This window comes from Orbicella faveolata, unplaced genomic scaffold (assembly GCF_042242905.1).
Source record: "Orbicella faveolata isolate gen_17 unplaced genomic scaffold, um_ofav_v1 contig_47, whole genome shotgun sequence".
Lineage (NCBI taxonomy): Eukaryota > Metazoa > Cnidaria > Anthozoa > Scleractinia > Merulinidae > Orbicella > Orbicella faveolata.
Window position 1 is genome coordinate 5375251 of NW_028301577.1, and position 16230 is coordinate 5391480.

At 39.5% G+C, this 16230-nt stretch overlaps 3 protein-coding genes across 3 annotated transcripts; all 3 read left to right on the forward strand.

Moving 5' to 3' along the window:
- The first annotated feature begins 4764 nt into the window (after window positions 1-4764).
- On the forward strand, window positions 4765-6485 carry LOC110051887 (uncharacterized). The gene has a single exon (XM_089280319.1). It carries the CDS (start codon window positions 5135-5137, stop codon window positions 5861-5863), a length of 729 nt encoding a protein of 242 aa, XP_089136445.1. The 5' UTR covers window positions 4765-5134; the 3' UTR covers window positions 5864-6485.
- Window positions 6486-6567: 82 nt separating this feature from the next.
- On the forward strand, window positions 6568-7977 carry LOC110052157 (uncharacterized). Its single transcript, XM_020758288.2, has one exon. The coding sequence runs from the start codon at window positions 6904-6906 to the stop codon at window positions 7630-7632; it is 729 nt and encodes a 242-aa protein (XP_020613947.2). The 5' UTR covers window positions 6568-6903; the 3' UTR covers window positions 7633-7977.
- Window positions 7978-13134: 5157 nt separating this feature from the next.
- On the forward strand, window positions 13135-14245 carry LOC110052054 (uncharacterized). The gene has a single exon (XM_020758181.2). It carries the CDS (start codon window positions 13173-13175, stop codon window positions 13899-13901), a length of 729 nt encoding a protein of 242 aa, XP_020613840.1. The 5' UTR covers window positions 13135-13172; the 3' UTR covers window positions 13902-14245.
- Window positions 14246-16230: the final 1985 nt, after the last annotated feature.

The window sequence follows — 16230 nt, forward strand, 5'->3', positions numbered from 1 at the left end:
GGCTGACAAACAGTGATTCCTTTATAGTAAAGGACTGTCAGCTATCTTTAGGACCCACTCACGCAACCGTACGGGAGCTTGACATTGACGGAAAACTGACAAATTAAAGGTCTCAATCAGACATGGCCAGTGTGAAGGCGTAGAAGTATGCTCTGGAGAAGGTTGCAATAGACAGTATATTGTTTCAAGATCCCAGAAGTTGAACAGGTGCCCAGAACACGGTAAAAAGAAAATTGGACTATAAAAGATATTTTTTATGAAAGAGAACTGGACAGGGTGAAGACTTTTTCGCACTAAATATTTTATATGTATAACAAATGAAAGTTATTACAGAGAACTAGACAGAGCGAAGACTTCTTCGCACTAAATTTTTTATATGTATAAAAAATATTTTTGTATGATAGAGAACTGGACAGGGTGAAGACTTCTTCGCACTAAATTTTTTATATGTATAACAAAAATTTTCCTTATGATAGAGAACTGGACAGAGCGAAGACTTCTTCGCACTAAATTTTTTATATGTATTAAAACTATATTTTTATCACAGAGAACTGGACAGAGAGAAGACTTCTTTGCACTAAATTTTTTATACGTATAAGAGATATTTTTTATGAAAGAGAACTGGACAGGGCGAAGACTTCTTCGCACTAAATATTTTATATGTATAACAAATGAAAGTTATTACAGAGAACTAGACAGAGCGAAGACCTCTTCGCACTAAATTTTTTATATGTATAATAAATATTTTTTTTTTATGATAGAGAACTGGACAGGGCGAAGACTTCTTCGCACTAATTTTTTTATATGTATAAAATTATTTATACAACAAAATAAGCAGAAAAGAGATTTCTTTGCCCAATTTTTTTTATCAGTAATAGAATGAAACAAATATGTTTAATGAGAAAATACAGAATAAAGTTTTACGCACAAATTTTTTTTATATAGTACAGTATAAACTTATTTGCAAATTTTGTAAATATATTAATTCCCTCAAAATTTTAGCCTTTTACGGCCGCTTTCCGTCAAGCGGTCCGCTCGGCTTTCGGCACGAGTACCCAACCTTGGTAAAATTTCGATGGGCGACGGATCTTCTGCCCCTATTTTCAAAAATGTTCTTGGCTGTCGTGCCATTTATGTGACGCTAATGTTGTGTGTAATAGTGGATATTACACCGTTGTATAGGAAAATGCTCAAAACTGAAAATTTTCACTGTCGAGTCCATCGGATCGCGTATTCTTTGTAAGAAGTGCTATCGACGGATCGAAAAATTCGAAGCGACTGTTAAAGAAGTTGCAAATTTAAACTGAGAATATTAAAAAAAGAATCGTGTTCGTTGGAAAGGAGAAGCTATAAATAACAATTACAATCGGACTTTTGGGGTAATTGCTGTTGTTCAAATGAGCTCAAATTGTGCAGTTCAACACAGACTCCAGGAATTAGTTGACTGAAATAACGATTTACTGAATACCATTGGCAAAACCGCCAAAACATCCTTGCTGCGAGTAAATTTCCCAATTCCATCCCTTTGCTCGGCGTTTAAGTTGACAACAACGTTAAACGTTTAGAGAGCTTTTGTTATGGCTTTGTCCAGATCTTGGTCAGTCACGCTCGCACGCTTACTTGTTTTACGTTCTTCCCCACGGATTTTCGTGGGAAAGAGAGACTGCTCGCGCGCAGTCTAAGAAACCTTTCGTTCCAATGATATCTCTTTTCGTCTTGCACGCTAGCCCGTACTCCGGAGAAACTCAGAAAAGTAGGCTATTGGTCAGAGAAGCCAAATTAGGAGAAAGATTTGGTCTTAAAAAAAAGTCAGGGTTTTAAACAAAAGTAAAAGGAAAATGATTAGTCAGCCTATGCGATTAGGAAGGTGGCGTAATATGTACAGGCATATGCCGAGAGCTAAAATGAAAATGTGACATTCCATGGATCAGTACGATTCAGGTGGCATGCTTTGACAACCAATAGCATACGATTCTAGTGTTACAGCAGAATAAAAATCACTCAGACGAATGGACAGAATGCGTGTGAATTTGAGTTCAGTTAAAATTTATGGTTGGCCATTCGTTTCAAAATTACGACAGAGTATACGCGGGTTTTTCTGCCGCGTATACTTGTTTACATAAGTTACGTATGGGCTTTAAGCTCATATATACGACCATTTAGATCGCGTATATACGCATTTTTAAAGGGCCACATACTTGCGTAAATTCAAGCGCGGAGATCTGCGAAATAAATGTCCAAATATACGCGTCCTACAAGGACCCATATATACGCGTGCTAAAATGCGCGTATATGCCGGTCTCGTAAATTAGGTTTTATATGCCAGCACGAAATGTGCCTTTATAGAGAATGGCTGTTCGCGTATGATAGCAATGAAAATTACTTTAACTAGGATTCGTCAATATGGCGGCAGTGGCAAAATGCCTTGTCTTGCTCTATCTGCTATTTACTGAATGTTTATTACTGCAGTTCTCCAATGAATGAACTTCTAGAAACAGTTATGCGTGTTTTGAATAACTGTTCAAGATTTTATCCTAACGCCAATCGTCGTGAAGTTGCTGTGGATTACCCTGTCCATCGTTTAGTGGCCTGCGTAGCTTGGCGGTTTTTAGGCAATTTGAACGCGCTAAGAAAGCGGCGAAGCCGCGATAACGAGCGCCAAATGCGGCGTAGCCACGAGGAGCCTGGGGAGGTTCCTGCTTGTTTTCGCGGCTTTGTCGCTTTGTGCGCTCGCGCTCAAATTGCTTAAAAAATAGCGAAACCGTCAAGCTACGCAGGCTAATCCTTGAGTTGACTCATTGGACAAAGGTACCAAGGCGAATGCTGAGAGGATACAGCCGCTAGAATCGCTGGTGAGACAAATACAATATTTACTACTTAGATGAGAAATGTTTGCATTAAGAACAGTTTCATGCACCTCAGTGTACTCCCATTAGGGCTTTGCCAACTGTATCAGCTTCTAATGGAAGAGTGGGTCGTCCAGCCTATGATATATCAATACCTCAAGGGGAGTTTTAGGAGACAGAATGTGATTTTAGTGTAAGTCCTATTGGGTCTTCACCAGATAATTCATCTGCCTGGATGTTATCATCAAATGTGTCCCTGACAGCTAGTATTTCCAGTATTACATATATCAAGTGTAAAAGCACTGCGTTCACCCATATTAATTGTGCGTACAGCATGGTTATTCCATGCTTCAACTAGGAGGTTTAACTGCTTGTTAATTGTGGAAAGAAATATGTAATACAAACAGAACAGATCGATTATGCTGGTCGATTCCAGGATGCCATTTTCTTCCATCTGGTAGAACAGAGTGTAGTATATATTATTAACACATGCTATTATACATGCTCTTTTTATTTTGCGTTATACAGGGCCCCCGTTGATACCAGTCCTGCGACTGAAGGGGTCACCCTGTTTAAATATCGATGATGACGATGACGATGACGATGATTATTATTATTATTAGAACTGACTGACTTGAATAAAGACTTCTCTCCACAGACGCTCAATTCACTGGTTGTGTACAGACAACCCGGCAATTTTGCTTCCCCTATTAAATCCCCTGTGTCATAGCATAGCTCTTCCTACCTCTAAATTTTCATCCCCTTCGTCTGAACACACTCTAGAGGGCAACCCATAACTTTTCACCGCAGCTAAGAACAGAGCGAGCCCAGTCGCAGCAGAATTGTTTGTTGCACAACTTAAAGTCTAAAGCCCTGTCAAAACCACCGTGTATTACAAACCTCCAACTGATAAGGCAGTGTAGTCCATCAGTGTGCCAGAGAGAATTAGGTCCCCTGACGCTGTCAACACGCCTTGTGATGGTATTGAACCACCTCAAATCAGACCCTGCTGGGTCAGTTCGAAAAAAACTTTCCCTCACACGCTGACGCTGAACATTGATATTTCTACTTCACAAATGACCCAGCATGATACTGATACCAGAATTGGAAAACCCAAGTCAGTCTTATTTCTCGAATCATCAGGGCCGGGTTGTTCGGAAGCCGGTTAACGCTAACCCAGGATTAAAAGTTAACCCAAATATAAATTTCTCTCTATAAAAATGTCTTCCACTGCTTATGCTTTGTGTAGTTTGAGATTGCTCAAGTTCAAAACTGAACTGCAAACATTTCCCATCTATGTAGTAAGTATTGAATTTGTCTCACCAGCAATTCGAGAGGCAGCGGAATTCTCTCAGCATTCGCTTGGGCACCTCTGTCCTAAACGGTGAACAGAATCCACAGCAACTTCACGACGAACGATCAAGTTCTCTGCCATGTTACGATTAGCGTGGGGATAAAATCTTGAACAGTCATTCAAAACACGCATAACTGTTTCTAGAAGTTCATTCACTGGAGAGCTGCAGTAACAAACATTAAATAGCAGATAGAGCAAGACAAGGCATTTTGCCACTGCCGCGATATTGACGATTCCTAGTTAAAGTAATTTTCATTTCTATCATACATGAACAGCCATTCTCTTAAAAGGCACATTTCGTGCTGGCATATAAAACGTAATTTACGAGACTCGCATATACGCGCATTTTAGCACGCGTATATATGGGTCCTTGTAGGACGCGTATATTTGGGTATTTATTTCGCATATCCCCGCGCTTGAATTTACGCAAATGTGTGGCCCTTTAAAAATGCGTATATACGCATAAAATGGTCGTATATATGAGCTTAAAGCCCATACGTGACGTATGTAAACTAGTATACGCGACAGAAAAACCCGCGTATACCCTGTCGTAATTTTGAAACGAATGGCCAACCATAGAAATTAGTGCATGAAACGGGAAACTCGGACAAGTAGGCCTTTAGTCAGAGAAGCCAAATGGAAAGATTTGGTTTTAAAAAGGGGTCAGCGATTTGAATAAAAGCCACAGGAAGATGACTAGTCACCCGTATGCGATTCCCTTAGCGGGACGCATTAGGAAGAATAGCTGTGCATATTTACAGACATATGCTGAGAGCTAAAATGCAAATATAATTTTCCATGGATCAGTGCGATTCAGGTGGCTTGTTTTGACATCCAATACAATGCGATTCTTGTGCTACACCAGAATAAAAATCACTCACACTGAACAGATAGAATAGAGATCAGGAGCATTAAACTTCTGAAGGCCGTAACTATGAAGATCATCTGTGCAGGACTTCTAAAAACGGGTACTAAATCAATCGCCAAAGCCTTGCGGCACCTTGGATATACGGTGTTTGACTGGGAAGAGCAAACGTTTGACTTCCTGGATCACTGGGTTGATGTTTTTCAAAATGGCGCCAAACCTGATGTGAAGAGAGTTTACCAGAATGCTGATGCATGCATCGATTTTCCTGGAAACTTCATCTTCGAGGAAATACTGGAAACTTTCCCTGACTGCAAAGTAATTTTGAGCGAGAGAGAGGAAGGTTCGTGGATAGAAAGTGCGGTGCGTCAGTTGGATTCAGTAAACGCTCTACGATCCGAGGTTGTGTCCATGTTATCCCCAACAGCGAGGAAAATGGTGTACGTTTATGATCCGTTCCATAATGCGGCCATTGGATCTTGTAATACGAAGTCCACCTATGTTATAAGAAAGCGATGTCGTATCCACAACCACCGTGTAAAGTCCATTGTTCCCGCTGACAAGCTGTTAGTGTACAATGTGAAACAAGGATGGAAGCCATTGTGTGATTTCTTGGAGTGCAAGGTCCCAACCATTGCCTTCCCACATGAAAATATCAAAGCTGAAATTACTAATACGGTCATGATGACCAGGTATGGCAAGCAGGTAAATCGGGAATTTGGTATTGGTGTTTTGAGAATCGGTTTATTTCTTGTAGTAATTGTAGGAGTATTTCTTGCAATCTTTTTTAACCACTGAGCATAACCTCAGAATAGCAACAATGACATCTTTGGAAACTTTTCCAATCCCGCTGATACTTATTATTATTATTTTTTTTGGGTTTGTTTTGAGACTCAACTCGATAGTTATATACTGCATACATTGACAGAGACCAAGTAAGTAATTTTGTTTGGTATTTTCAAGTTCGTGAAGAAGACTGTCTAAAAACTTTAAGGCTAGTTAAATAAATCGATAATTTTTAAGATCGCTTTTTTTGTATGAACTCGAAACTTTTAGTTTTCCTTCGGCTTCAAACTGCAACTTAAACTGTTTTCGCCTTCAGTTAACAGAGAATTAGCAGAGAATTCTGTTCAGTACAGATAATCAGTCACCTTGATAACCAGTTTATAGCACGATACTATTGGTGGTGGTCGTCTGACCCACGTTGCTAATCGAATTTGCTCAACACGCCTTAAGTCTGTCTCTTGAGTCCTCCTACTTAGAGGGAAAACGGCTAAAGATTCTTACTACCTTAAAGGTTATATCTTACTGAGGTATTATTTACAGATCTCCCCAGATTCTGGGTTGTTTGATCGATTTCGGGACATGTTAGAGAAAGTTTGAATTAAACACCGGAATGGTGATCTAAACAGTCATTGTACCTAACTGTCTCTTTTGTGGGAGAATAGCTACAAATTCTACCGCAGCAGTTCAACTACACGGTGGTCAATGATTGGCCTAGCAGAGTCACTTGTGATACTTCAACTTTAATCGAGATCCGAACTGATCAGGGGGGATACGAGAACAGTTCAACTCGTTATGTTCAGTTAAACAACATGAAAGTCGCATGCTACTGCAACACAGGGGACAGAAAACTAACAAATCCAGTCCTCAGTCGACCATGACATAAGCATCTGTAGATGAACGCAATCAGAAATGTAAATACGATCCACCCACGACTTTACATGGATGAGTGCGCCAACTGCATGTGTTCGTGACTCTAGCGGTTTTGATTAAGACAAAAACAACGACCGGCAAACGGACGCAACAGAAGAGCAGTCACCTTTCTACCATTAGTAATGAAGATCATCTGTGCAGGAGCCGGAAAAACGGGTACCAAGTCAATCGCCAAAGCCCTGCGGCACCTTGGATTTACGGTGTTCGACTTTGAAGAGCAAACGCTTGACTTCCTAGATCACTGGGTCAATGTTTTCCAAAATGGCGCCAAACCTGATGTGAAGCGAGTTTACCAGAATGCCGACGTATGCGTGGATACGCCAGGAAACTTCTTCTTCGAGGAAATACTGGAAGCTTTTCCTGATTGTAAAGTGATTTTGAGCGTGAGAGAGGAAGATTCGTGGATAGAAAGTGCTGTTCGTCAGTTGGATTCATTGTATGCTATACGATCCAAGATTGTATCCATGTTATCGCCAACGGCGAGGAAAATGGAGTATTTTTTGGATTCCTTCTTCAATGCCACCATTGGATCTTTTAACACCAAGTCCACCTATGTTATAAGAAAGCGATATGGTATCCACAACCACCGTGTAAAGTCTATTGTTCCCGCTGACAAGCTTCTGGTGTATGACGTAAAACAAGGATGGAGGCCATTGTGTGATTTCTTGGAGTGTGAAGTCCCCACTGTTGCCTTCCCACATGAAAATATCAAAGCTGAAGTTACTAAGAAGATCATTACAGGCAGATATGGCCAGCAGGTGAAACGGGAGTTTCAGAGTGGTGTCTTGAAAATCAGTTTATTTCTTGTAGTTATTTTAGGAGTATTTCTGGCCATCTTTTTGCATCACTGAGCATGACCTCAGAGTAATAACATTGACAATTTTGCAAACTTTGGAAATTCCAGATACTATCTGGTCTGTTTTGAGACTTAACTCGATACTTATATACTGCATTAGGAGAGTTCACTCATTTGTTCTTCATTGTCAAGTTCGACAAGACTGTCTAAAAACTTTAAGGCTAAGTAAAAAAAAAATTCATTTAAATGTTTTTGTTTTCTTCGGCCTCGTAAACGTAAACTGTTTTCGCTTTCATTTAGCAGAGAATTAGCGGCAGGTATATTTTGCAGGTTGCAGGTTGCAGGTTGAAATTTAATTATAACTGGAAAACCGCTGCCAATAAAAATAATTAATAACCTATATACTCGTCAGGGGTTCTTACATAAAGTAGTTCGCCTCTTTCACATGGTGAAAACACGATCGATCCGCTACAAGTACTTATCGATCGACACGCTGAGACCAGTGAAATCTCTTCAAAGCCATCTGGATAGCTGCTCCACAGATGGTTCCATCGATTCTAGATTTGGCTCGGGTCTTCCCTCAACAACAGAAGATTGCCGCCACAAATAGGGGTGGTTAATGGTAAATGCGAGACTTGGCGAGACGGCGAGACAAACGCTTTTCTTTGCGAGCCCGAGACATATTGACTTTTTAGATTGCGAGACCGAGACTTCAAAGCGTTTGGAGTGCGAGAGCGAGGGGCTCAGAAATTTGAGCCCGGCCAGATTTAGTTGAGAGCTATAAGAATGAGCGAGAATGTAAATACTTGTGCCTTTACTCAGTTCCACAGGGGACAACAGATAAGTTCTTCGACTTTGTGGGTTTCATCATGAGCTATCGTGGGTTCCCCTTTTAGCCTTTTAGCCAGCCTTCGCGAACATGCTGAAACTGGAAATTCAACTATAACACACTACGTTAGGATATCCTAGCACAAAATAGCTGTTTTTTGGCGCCAAAATGACGTTGTGGTAAGTTTTGTAGCTTTTTGTGGAATTCAGACAATTTAGTAGAAGTTAGGATTAACTTTTTCTCGGAAATTTGATAGTTGCTTTATTGAAATTTAATATTAAGTGACGAGAAGACGTCATTTATTAAAATAAACAAACGAATCGGAACTTCGAAACCCTTAACCTTACAAAAAGTCGAGACTCCGAGAGAGCTTCGTATAAAAATCGAGACTGTGAGATGCACATAACCGCTAAAAAAACGAGACTGCGAGACCCGTGAAATTCGACTAAAATTTTGCGAGACCTAGAGTTTTTGAAGGCCCATTCGCCACCCCTACAAATGAAGCAAATAAATAAACAAATGAAATAATGTAAGATTTTAGCCGACGGAATATACTAGCACAAGCTCAGTGTGCTTTCATTTTGGTACTCACAGGGAAGAAACCAAATTCAGCAGATATTTCAGATGTTTCTTCAAAAACAATAATTCACTGCAGGCTTAAAATCAAAAGAATATACTCTCCTCCCATCGCTTCGGCCGGTTTGGCACTTAGGTGGGAGCCACCTTTCTGAGCGATTGTAAGCAGCGTCATGTAACAGTCACGGTAACTCTACCACCTGTACGTTTCTTTTTAGTGCCAGCGGTTTTCCAATCATTATTAAATTTCAACCTGCAACCTGCAACCTGCAACCTGCAAAATATACCTGCCGGAGAATTAGCTAGCAGAGAATTCTGTTCAGTGCTGTCGTGAAATAGTAGTTATCAGTAACGCAATTTGCTGCGCCTCAGGGAAATAGCAATGCAAATTTGTAACGTGACCCAGAAAAACGTGATGTAACTCACAGGGACCGAATAGGGCACTGAGTCAATGTAAGATTGATTTTCAAGATATAAGATGAAAGAATGTTGTATAACCGTAACATTAGAACAAAGCTATGTGTACTTAAGAGCGAACAAAAGAATGTTTAGAGCAGATTGCAGATCGTGGATTGTTGACTTGGGAATAAAAGAAGTACTGTCCAACGTTATAGTCTTTACTCGTAGACATTGCCCAACAAGTACAAATAATCTGTCACGTAGATAACCAATGCCCAGCGCCGATACTATTGGTGGTGGTTGACTGACCTACGTTGCTAGAATCTGCCGGCTACACGCTTAAAGTCTGTCTCTTGAGTCACCCTACTTAGAGGGAAAACGGCTAAAGATTCATGTTAACTCGAAGGTTTACATCCTGGGAATTATTTAGAGATCTCCCTCAGATTCTGGTTTCTTTGACCGATTTCAGGACAAGTTAGAGAAAGTTTGGATTAAGCATTGGAATGTCGCCATTGTTGGTGACCTAAGCGGTGATTGTACCTGCTCGATCGATGGACGACGGGTCTACTGCCCCTCTTTTCAGGGAAAAAAAAAATACAAATCTACTGCAGCAATTCAACTACACGGTGGTCATTGATTGACCGTCACTGGCGATACTTCAACTTACTGGAAGCTTTTCCTGAAAGTAAAGTGATTCTGAGCGTACGAGTGGGCGATTTGTGGATAGAAAGTGCTATGCGTCAATTGGATTCATTGTATGCCATGCGATCTAATGTCGAAAATTTACGAAGTGCTCACTGCTCGTCATCTGTATTTTCAAGTAAAGTGCTCGCTTCTCGCAAGACAAATTTGATTACTGCTCGTGCTCGCAAAAATAAATGCATTGCTCGCATGCTCGTAAATGCTCGCGAAGACCATTCGTTATCCCTAATGTCCTAAATAGACGTAAGCTTTTCACGAGAGCTGATGGGTGACCTTGGATATGATAGCTCATCATTCAAGTGTCGAAGTTGCTGTTGTTGTTGTTGTTGTTGTTGTTGTTGTTGTTGTTGATGATGATGTTGTTGAACTGGCCCAAAAATGTTTGTCTTCATGAGCCACAAAGCGGCCATATTCCTCTGGACCAGAAAGTCTAGAAACCGTTAGATCCTGTTGGTCTGAGCACGGAATAAGTGTAGTAGAAAACGAGACGTGGTCGAGTGTTTTACCCACTTCTTGAGTGCTCCACCACGGTAGTTTAATTTTAGTCCGTTGCATGCAAGCCTTTACACTAGCAGTTGCTCCTCGTTCGTTTAGGACCGTTACTAAGACACCACACGAGTACTTACGAATAACCTCACGAGGACATACGAGTAACATACGGGTACATCCGAGTAACAGGCGAGTACATACGAGTAACATACAAGTACACACGAATAACATACGTGTTCTGTAAACAAAATCTACTTTAAAAATACAGAACCGAACATATCGAAGCATAAAAAACACGAGAAGCAAAAGATGTCTCCTCCACTTTCTTGTTAGTTTCACAATTTTCATTATAATTAAAATAATTCCTAATCATTGAATGTAAAGTTATTTTAGGTTATGCAAAGCAATGTCTTCTTCTTGTATTCAGTGATTATGTAAGTATAAGAAATTAATGTAAATATAAATGTTACAGAAGTGCTCTTTGTATTGTCGAAAGGAATAGCGGTCATTAATGGTAGAATTAAGGTAATTCCTCTGAAATAAAAGTGACAATAGATTTTTGTTCAAACTTTGTCCACTGAATATTTGTCATATGATAACTTCAATTTTGAAATAAAAAAGGGGAGTGCCCATGCTCATTAACGAGCAGTGAGGCATTGAAAATGCCCCATTTTGGCATTATTTAATGCTTATTATAAGAACACATTCCCAGTAATTGTAACATCTTTGTGAGCCCGGACTCTTAAGAACACGCATTAAACTACAGTCAATACATTGTGTCGGACACAAATAAACGTTTTAAGTTTGATTCAGACAGAAAGCTAAATCCTTGGTTAAAAATTTGAACCAAATTTCTTGACGTGGTTACCGACTGCCAAATAGAAAAGACCACCGTGTATCTGCTATTTTTCTTATTTATTCAATTTTCAGCAATAGAAATTAGATCAGTCTTTTCTCACGCAAAACTTATGATTAGTTGATTACAACGAGTGGAAAAAAAATTGGGGTGCCCGTGCTCGTTGGTGAGCTAGAGCCATTTTTCAACTGAGAGAGCTCAATATCAAGGCAAATCCGTCATGTTTTCAATGTGCGCGTGCACGAGCGCGCGCTAATGACGCCATAAATTATGCGCAGTAAGGATGCGCGATGGAAATGTGAGGAATGACCTTAAAAGGTAGTAGTTATTGATTGTTCACTGTATAGTTTATTGTAAATATATGAATGTTAAGTAGATAATTACCAGATGGTAAATAATGGAGCTGAGAGAAATAAACTCCAAAAAAATACCAGTACATACGAGTAACATATACGAGAACACACGAGTAAAATACGAGTGCTTACGAGTAACATACGAGTACATACAGACACATACGGTAATATACGGGCTGTGAACGAATACATCGGTTACATACTAATACATAGGAGCAACATACGATGGCAGAAAGATAATAAATATGAAATGTACCATTTTTCTCTTTACATTTCATTTTTACATGTGCGCGGGTCATGTCTTGCACACGCACACAAGCGCGCGCCAGTGCCACACACGCGCGCGTACCAAACCCATGCGTGTGTGCCACATACATACGTCCGACATATGCGCGCCACACACCCACAAACAAACCTAAGCGTTTCAGGGCATGTCAGTTAAACTGTGATTTCCTCTGAGGTAAACAAGCATCCGTCAATGAATAAAGAACTCCCGTTTCATTTAGCTTGAAAGCATGTAGGAATCTTGGCATGGGAAATGTTTATGCTTTGAGTCACAGGATATGACATAGTGTTAAAGCAATAAGAAATTGTCAGTAGCAAGCTGTAGTTTTAGTCAGTTGCACACAAGCCTTCGCTCTAGCAGTTGCTTTGAAGCAAGACCTGTTCAAGTCAAGTCTTAATTGACCTTCAGTCCTTGTCGGCTTTCACCCTTTTTTTTTTGTTCGTCGTAATAAATTTGTTTGTGTATCAAACTGTATTTTACCTGTTGTTTACATAACAACAACGAGCGTAACCTGGTCAGAGTTCATACCCCCAATATATCGTTCTCAAACGGAAATGTCATACCCTGTAAATTAAGACCATTCACAAGAATATTTCAGCCCAAAATCTGCAGAAAAATAAGCATATTCTGCCTGAGACAGAAAAACAATATTTTTATAAAAAGAGAGTGCAGTTAGATCAGTAAAAAATTATTTTAACTGGCGCTTGCCCCATCGACAATTCAATGAAAAGAAACCTCTTGTCACAATCCCTTCTGGTCTTTAACCCCAGTCCGTACCCTGGAGAAACTCAGACAAGTGGGCTATTGGCCAGAAATGCTAAATGGAAAGATTTGGTCTTAAAAAGGGTCAGGTTTTTTTTAACAAAACTCATAAGAAAACAATTAGTCACCCTATGCCGATTCCTTAATCGTGCGAAGCGTTAGGAAGATTGCGCAATATCTGCAGGCATATGCCGAGAGCTAAAATGCAAATTTGACTTTCCATGGATCAGTGCGATTCAAGTGGTTTGTTTTGACATCCAATAGCATACGATTCATGTGATACACCAAGTAAAAATCACTCGAAGGAACTCACGGGAGCATTAAACTTCGGATAGCCGTAACTATGAAGGTCATCTGTGCAGGACTTCTAAAAACGGGTACTAAATCAATTGCCAAAGCCTTGCGGCACCTTGGATTTACAGTGTTCGACTGGGAAGAGCAAACGTTTGACTTTGTAGATCACTGGGTTGATGTTTTTCAAAATGGCGCCAAACCTGATGTGAAGCGAGTTTACCAGAATGCCGACGTATGCGTGGATACCCCTGGAAACTTCTTCTTCGAGGAAATACTGGAAGCTTTTCCTGACTGTAAAGTGATTTTGAGCGTGAGAGAGGAAGATTCGTGGATAGAAAGTCTAGTGCGTCAATTGGATTCATTGTATGCTTTACGATCCAAGATTGGGTCCATGTTATCACCAACAGCGAAGAAAATGGAGTACGTTTTCGATTCCTTCCTTAACGCCGCCATTGGATCTTGTAACACCAAGTCCACCTATGTTATGAGAAAGCGATATCGTATCCACAACCACCGTGTAAAGTCCATTGTTCCCGCTGACAAGCTTTTGGTGTACAACGTAAAAGAAGGATGGAAGCCATTGTGTGATTTCTTGGAGTGCGAAGTCCCCACTATTGCCTTCCCACATGAAAATATCAAAGCAGAAATTACTGCGAAGTTACTTGTGTCAAGATGTGTCCAGCAGATGAGATGGGAAGTGCGGAGAGGTTTTTTTGCAATTGGTTCAGTTCTAATAGTAATTGTAGGAATATTTCTTGCCTTCTGCTTATATCAGTGACACTTTTCTAAGAGTAAATAGTAACACTGACTGTTTCAGGTACTCGAGGGTCGATCATACGTCAATAATCGTTTTTTCTAGTTTCTTTCTTGATCTAATGAAGACCACATCACATATATTGTATTACGAGAGGTTGTTCACGTTTCTGTCTTGTACGTTAGCTAAAAATCAAAACTCAAGACATGTATAAACTGAATAAACCATAAATTTAGTTTTACGTTTTACGTTTTTTCGGTATTACGAAAAAATGCTACATAATAAAAACACGTCCCAATGTAAAATTCTCATTGCACCTGAAGAAGGCTGGTTTGGCCAGCCGAAATATAGTACACCTTCAAAAAAAATCATCTTACGTTGTGTCGGTTTCTGTTTTTATATTCTTCATAAATTTAATCACTTTTAATTTCGTGTAAATTTATTAATCACAGGACTGAGAAAAGCACTCCACCAGTTTTGTTTGGCTGATAACAGGCCAATTTGACTTTAATTCTTCATTTTCATTCCAGTGCAAATTAATGCAGGTGCCTTTCTTGTTTTTCCCGTCATGTATTTCTCCGGTTTCTCAATCAACTTCCTATGGGGTTATATTAAAATACTGAACTTAAAGTGTAACTCTAATTTATCCACCGTTTAGAAATAAGCCGACAACAAACGCGAGAGATTTTTTGTAGGAAAACCACTTTGATTTAAAGTATAGACCATGGATTCCACCTGCAAAACTCAGTTATTTAATGAAGTAAAATGGTTCTTTTTTTCAGGACTTTAGTAAGGTAATCTTACGAACGTCGGATTCCCTAGCATGCTCCATTTTCCCCAGTCTCTCAATCTGGTATTGCTTGGCTAATTTAGCTGTGTATAAAGCTAAATATTGGGAACGCATCTTGACTCTCTCAATGATGAGCTAAGTTATTTTTTCTTCACCTCCAACACATAAAGAACCCCGAAGGCGTTCTTTATATGCACACAGACTGTATGTGAACAACATCGGAGTTTCATCCTAGCCGCCCGAACTAAATGAGGTACCATCAACAAAGCTGTCTCCAATTCGACCATTCTATTGTACATTAATAACTCAAAAATAATTATGAAGTGCTTGCACGTGGTTTACTTGCGGTTGACCTCCCGCATAAGCACCGATGCTAGAGATGGCGACAACTTACCATCCATCCATACAGTTTTTAATTCCGCATAGTAAATTGCAGTAATGTAGATAAAGGACCACCCTAATTAACTTAGAGTTAGCTTGGTGACATCCTTTGTAAATATTTTTATTATTATTATCATGATCATGATCGTTATCGTTATCGTTATCGTTATTATTATTATTATTATTATTATTATCATCATTATTGATACTTGCTCTAAGTAATAGAGATAACAGTGCGACCTTAGCGCTTTGCTAAGATCTAGAAAGTATCAGAAAACCATATTTTGTTTACTAAGAGTAAATAAAAAGGACTATTAAAAATAAGAAAAGTTAAAACAGTGACGATGGACTTAGAGAAGATTATTTCTAGTTTTCAATGATTAATCCACCAAATTCTCTATTTCTTCGCAACATCTAACTTTTCATTTGAGACTTGTTAATAACATTTACAGTTTACGATGATATATCTTGCATGAATAAGGAAAACTGCTCAGAAATAATGCAATATGTCTGATAATAGTCAATTTTCCATGTCACGCAACGCGAATTGTTATGTTGCGCCATAGCGTGACGCTTAGGTACACTCCCTGGGGTAACAAAGAATAATTATAAGCTAATTCTGGGGCTATGAAATACAGTAGGGTTTAGCGACTCAAGAATATAACCGCAGTATTGTTGTAATTAAATTCCATAGAATGTATAAGCCATTGATGTAAGAGGAATGGACGATGAGATTGTAACATTAATTGTACAAGAGATTGGAAGAAAAATAAACGCATCCATCGAAAGATAGTCCCTTGATTGTGAACCAGCACCGGGAGATGTTCCCGAACACAGAAAACAATCACAACAACTTTTTTAAAAACATTCTCTTAAACAAAACGGCTACGTGCCAGTTGAAAGTTCCTTTACCATCAGAAGAAATTGCAGGTTTGAATCCTCAGCTTCCGGTGAACGTTATCAGAGGGTTCCTGTGACGTGACGCGTAAATGGGCATTTTTGTTTTGCGTGAAGCGTAAATTGGGATTTATTTTTTCCGTGATTCGTGAATCTATATTTTTCCGTCCTCGGGAAACCGGTTTTCGATTTTTTCGTGATCCGTGAAATATGCATTAAGTTACCCGTGATTTGTGAACCAACGTCTTTTGCGGGAATAATTTTTCACTTTTTTGGAGATTTAAG

Coding starts and splice junctions, on each gene's coding strand:
- LOC110052157 (XM_020758288.2), top strand. CDS start 6,904: ATGAAGATCATCTGTGCAGGAGCCGGAAAAACGGGTACCAAGTCAATC.
- LOC110051887 (XM_089280319.1), top strand. CDS start 5,135: ATGAAGATCATCTGTGCAGGACTTCTAAAAACGGGTACTAAATCAATC.
- LOC110052054 (XM_020758181.2), top strand. CDS start 13,173: ATGAAGGTCATCTGTGCAGGACTTCTAAAAACGGGTACTAAATCAATT.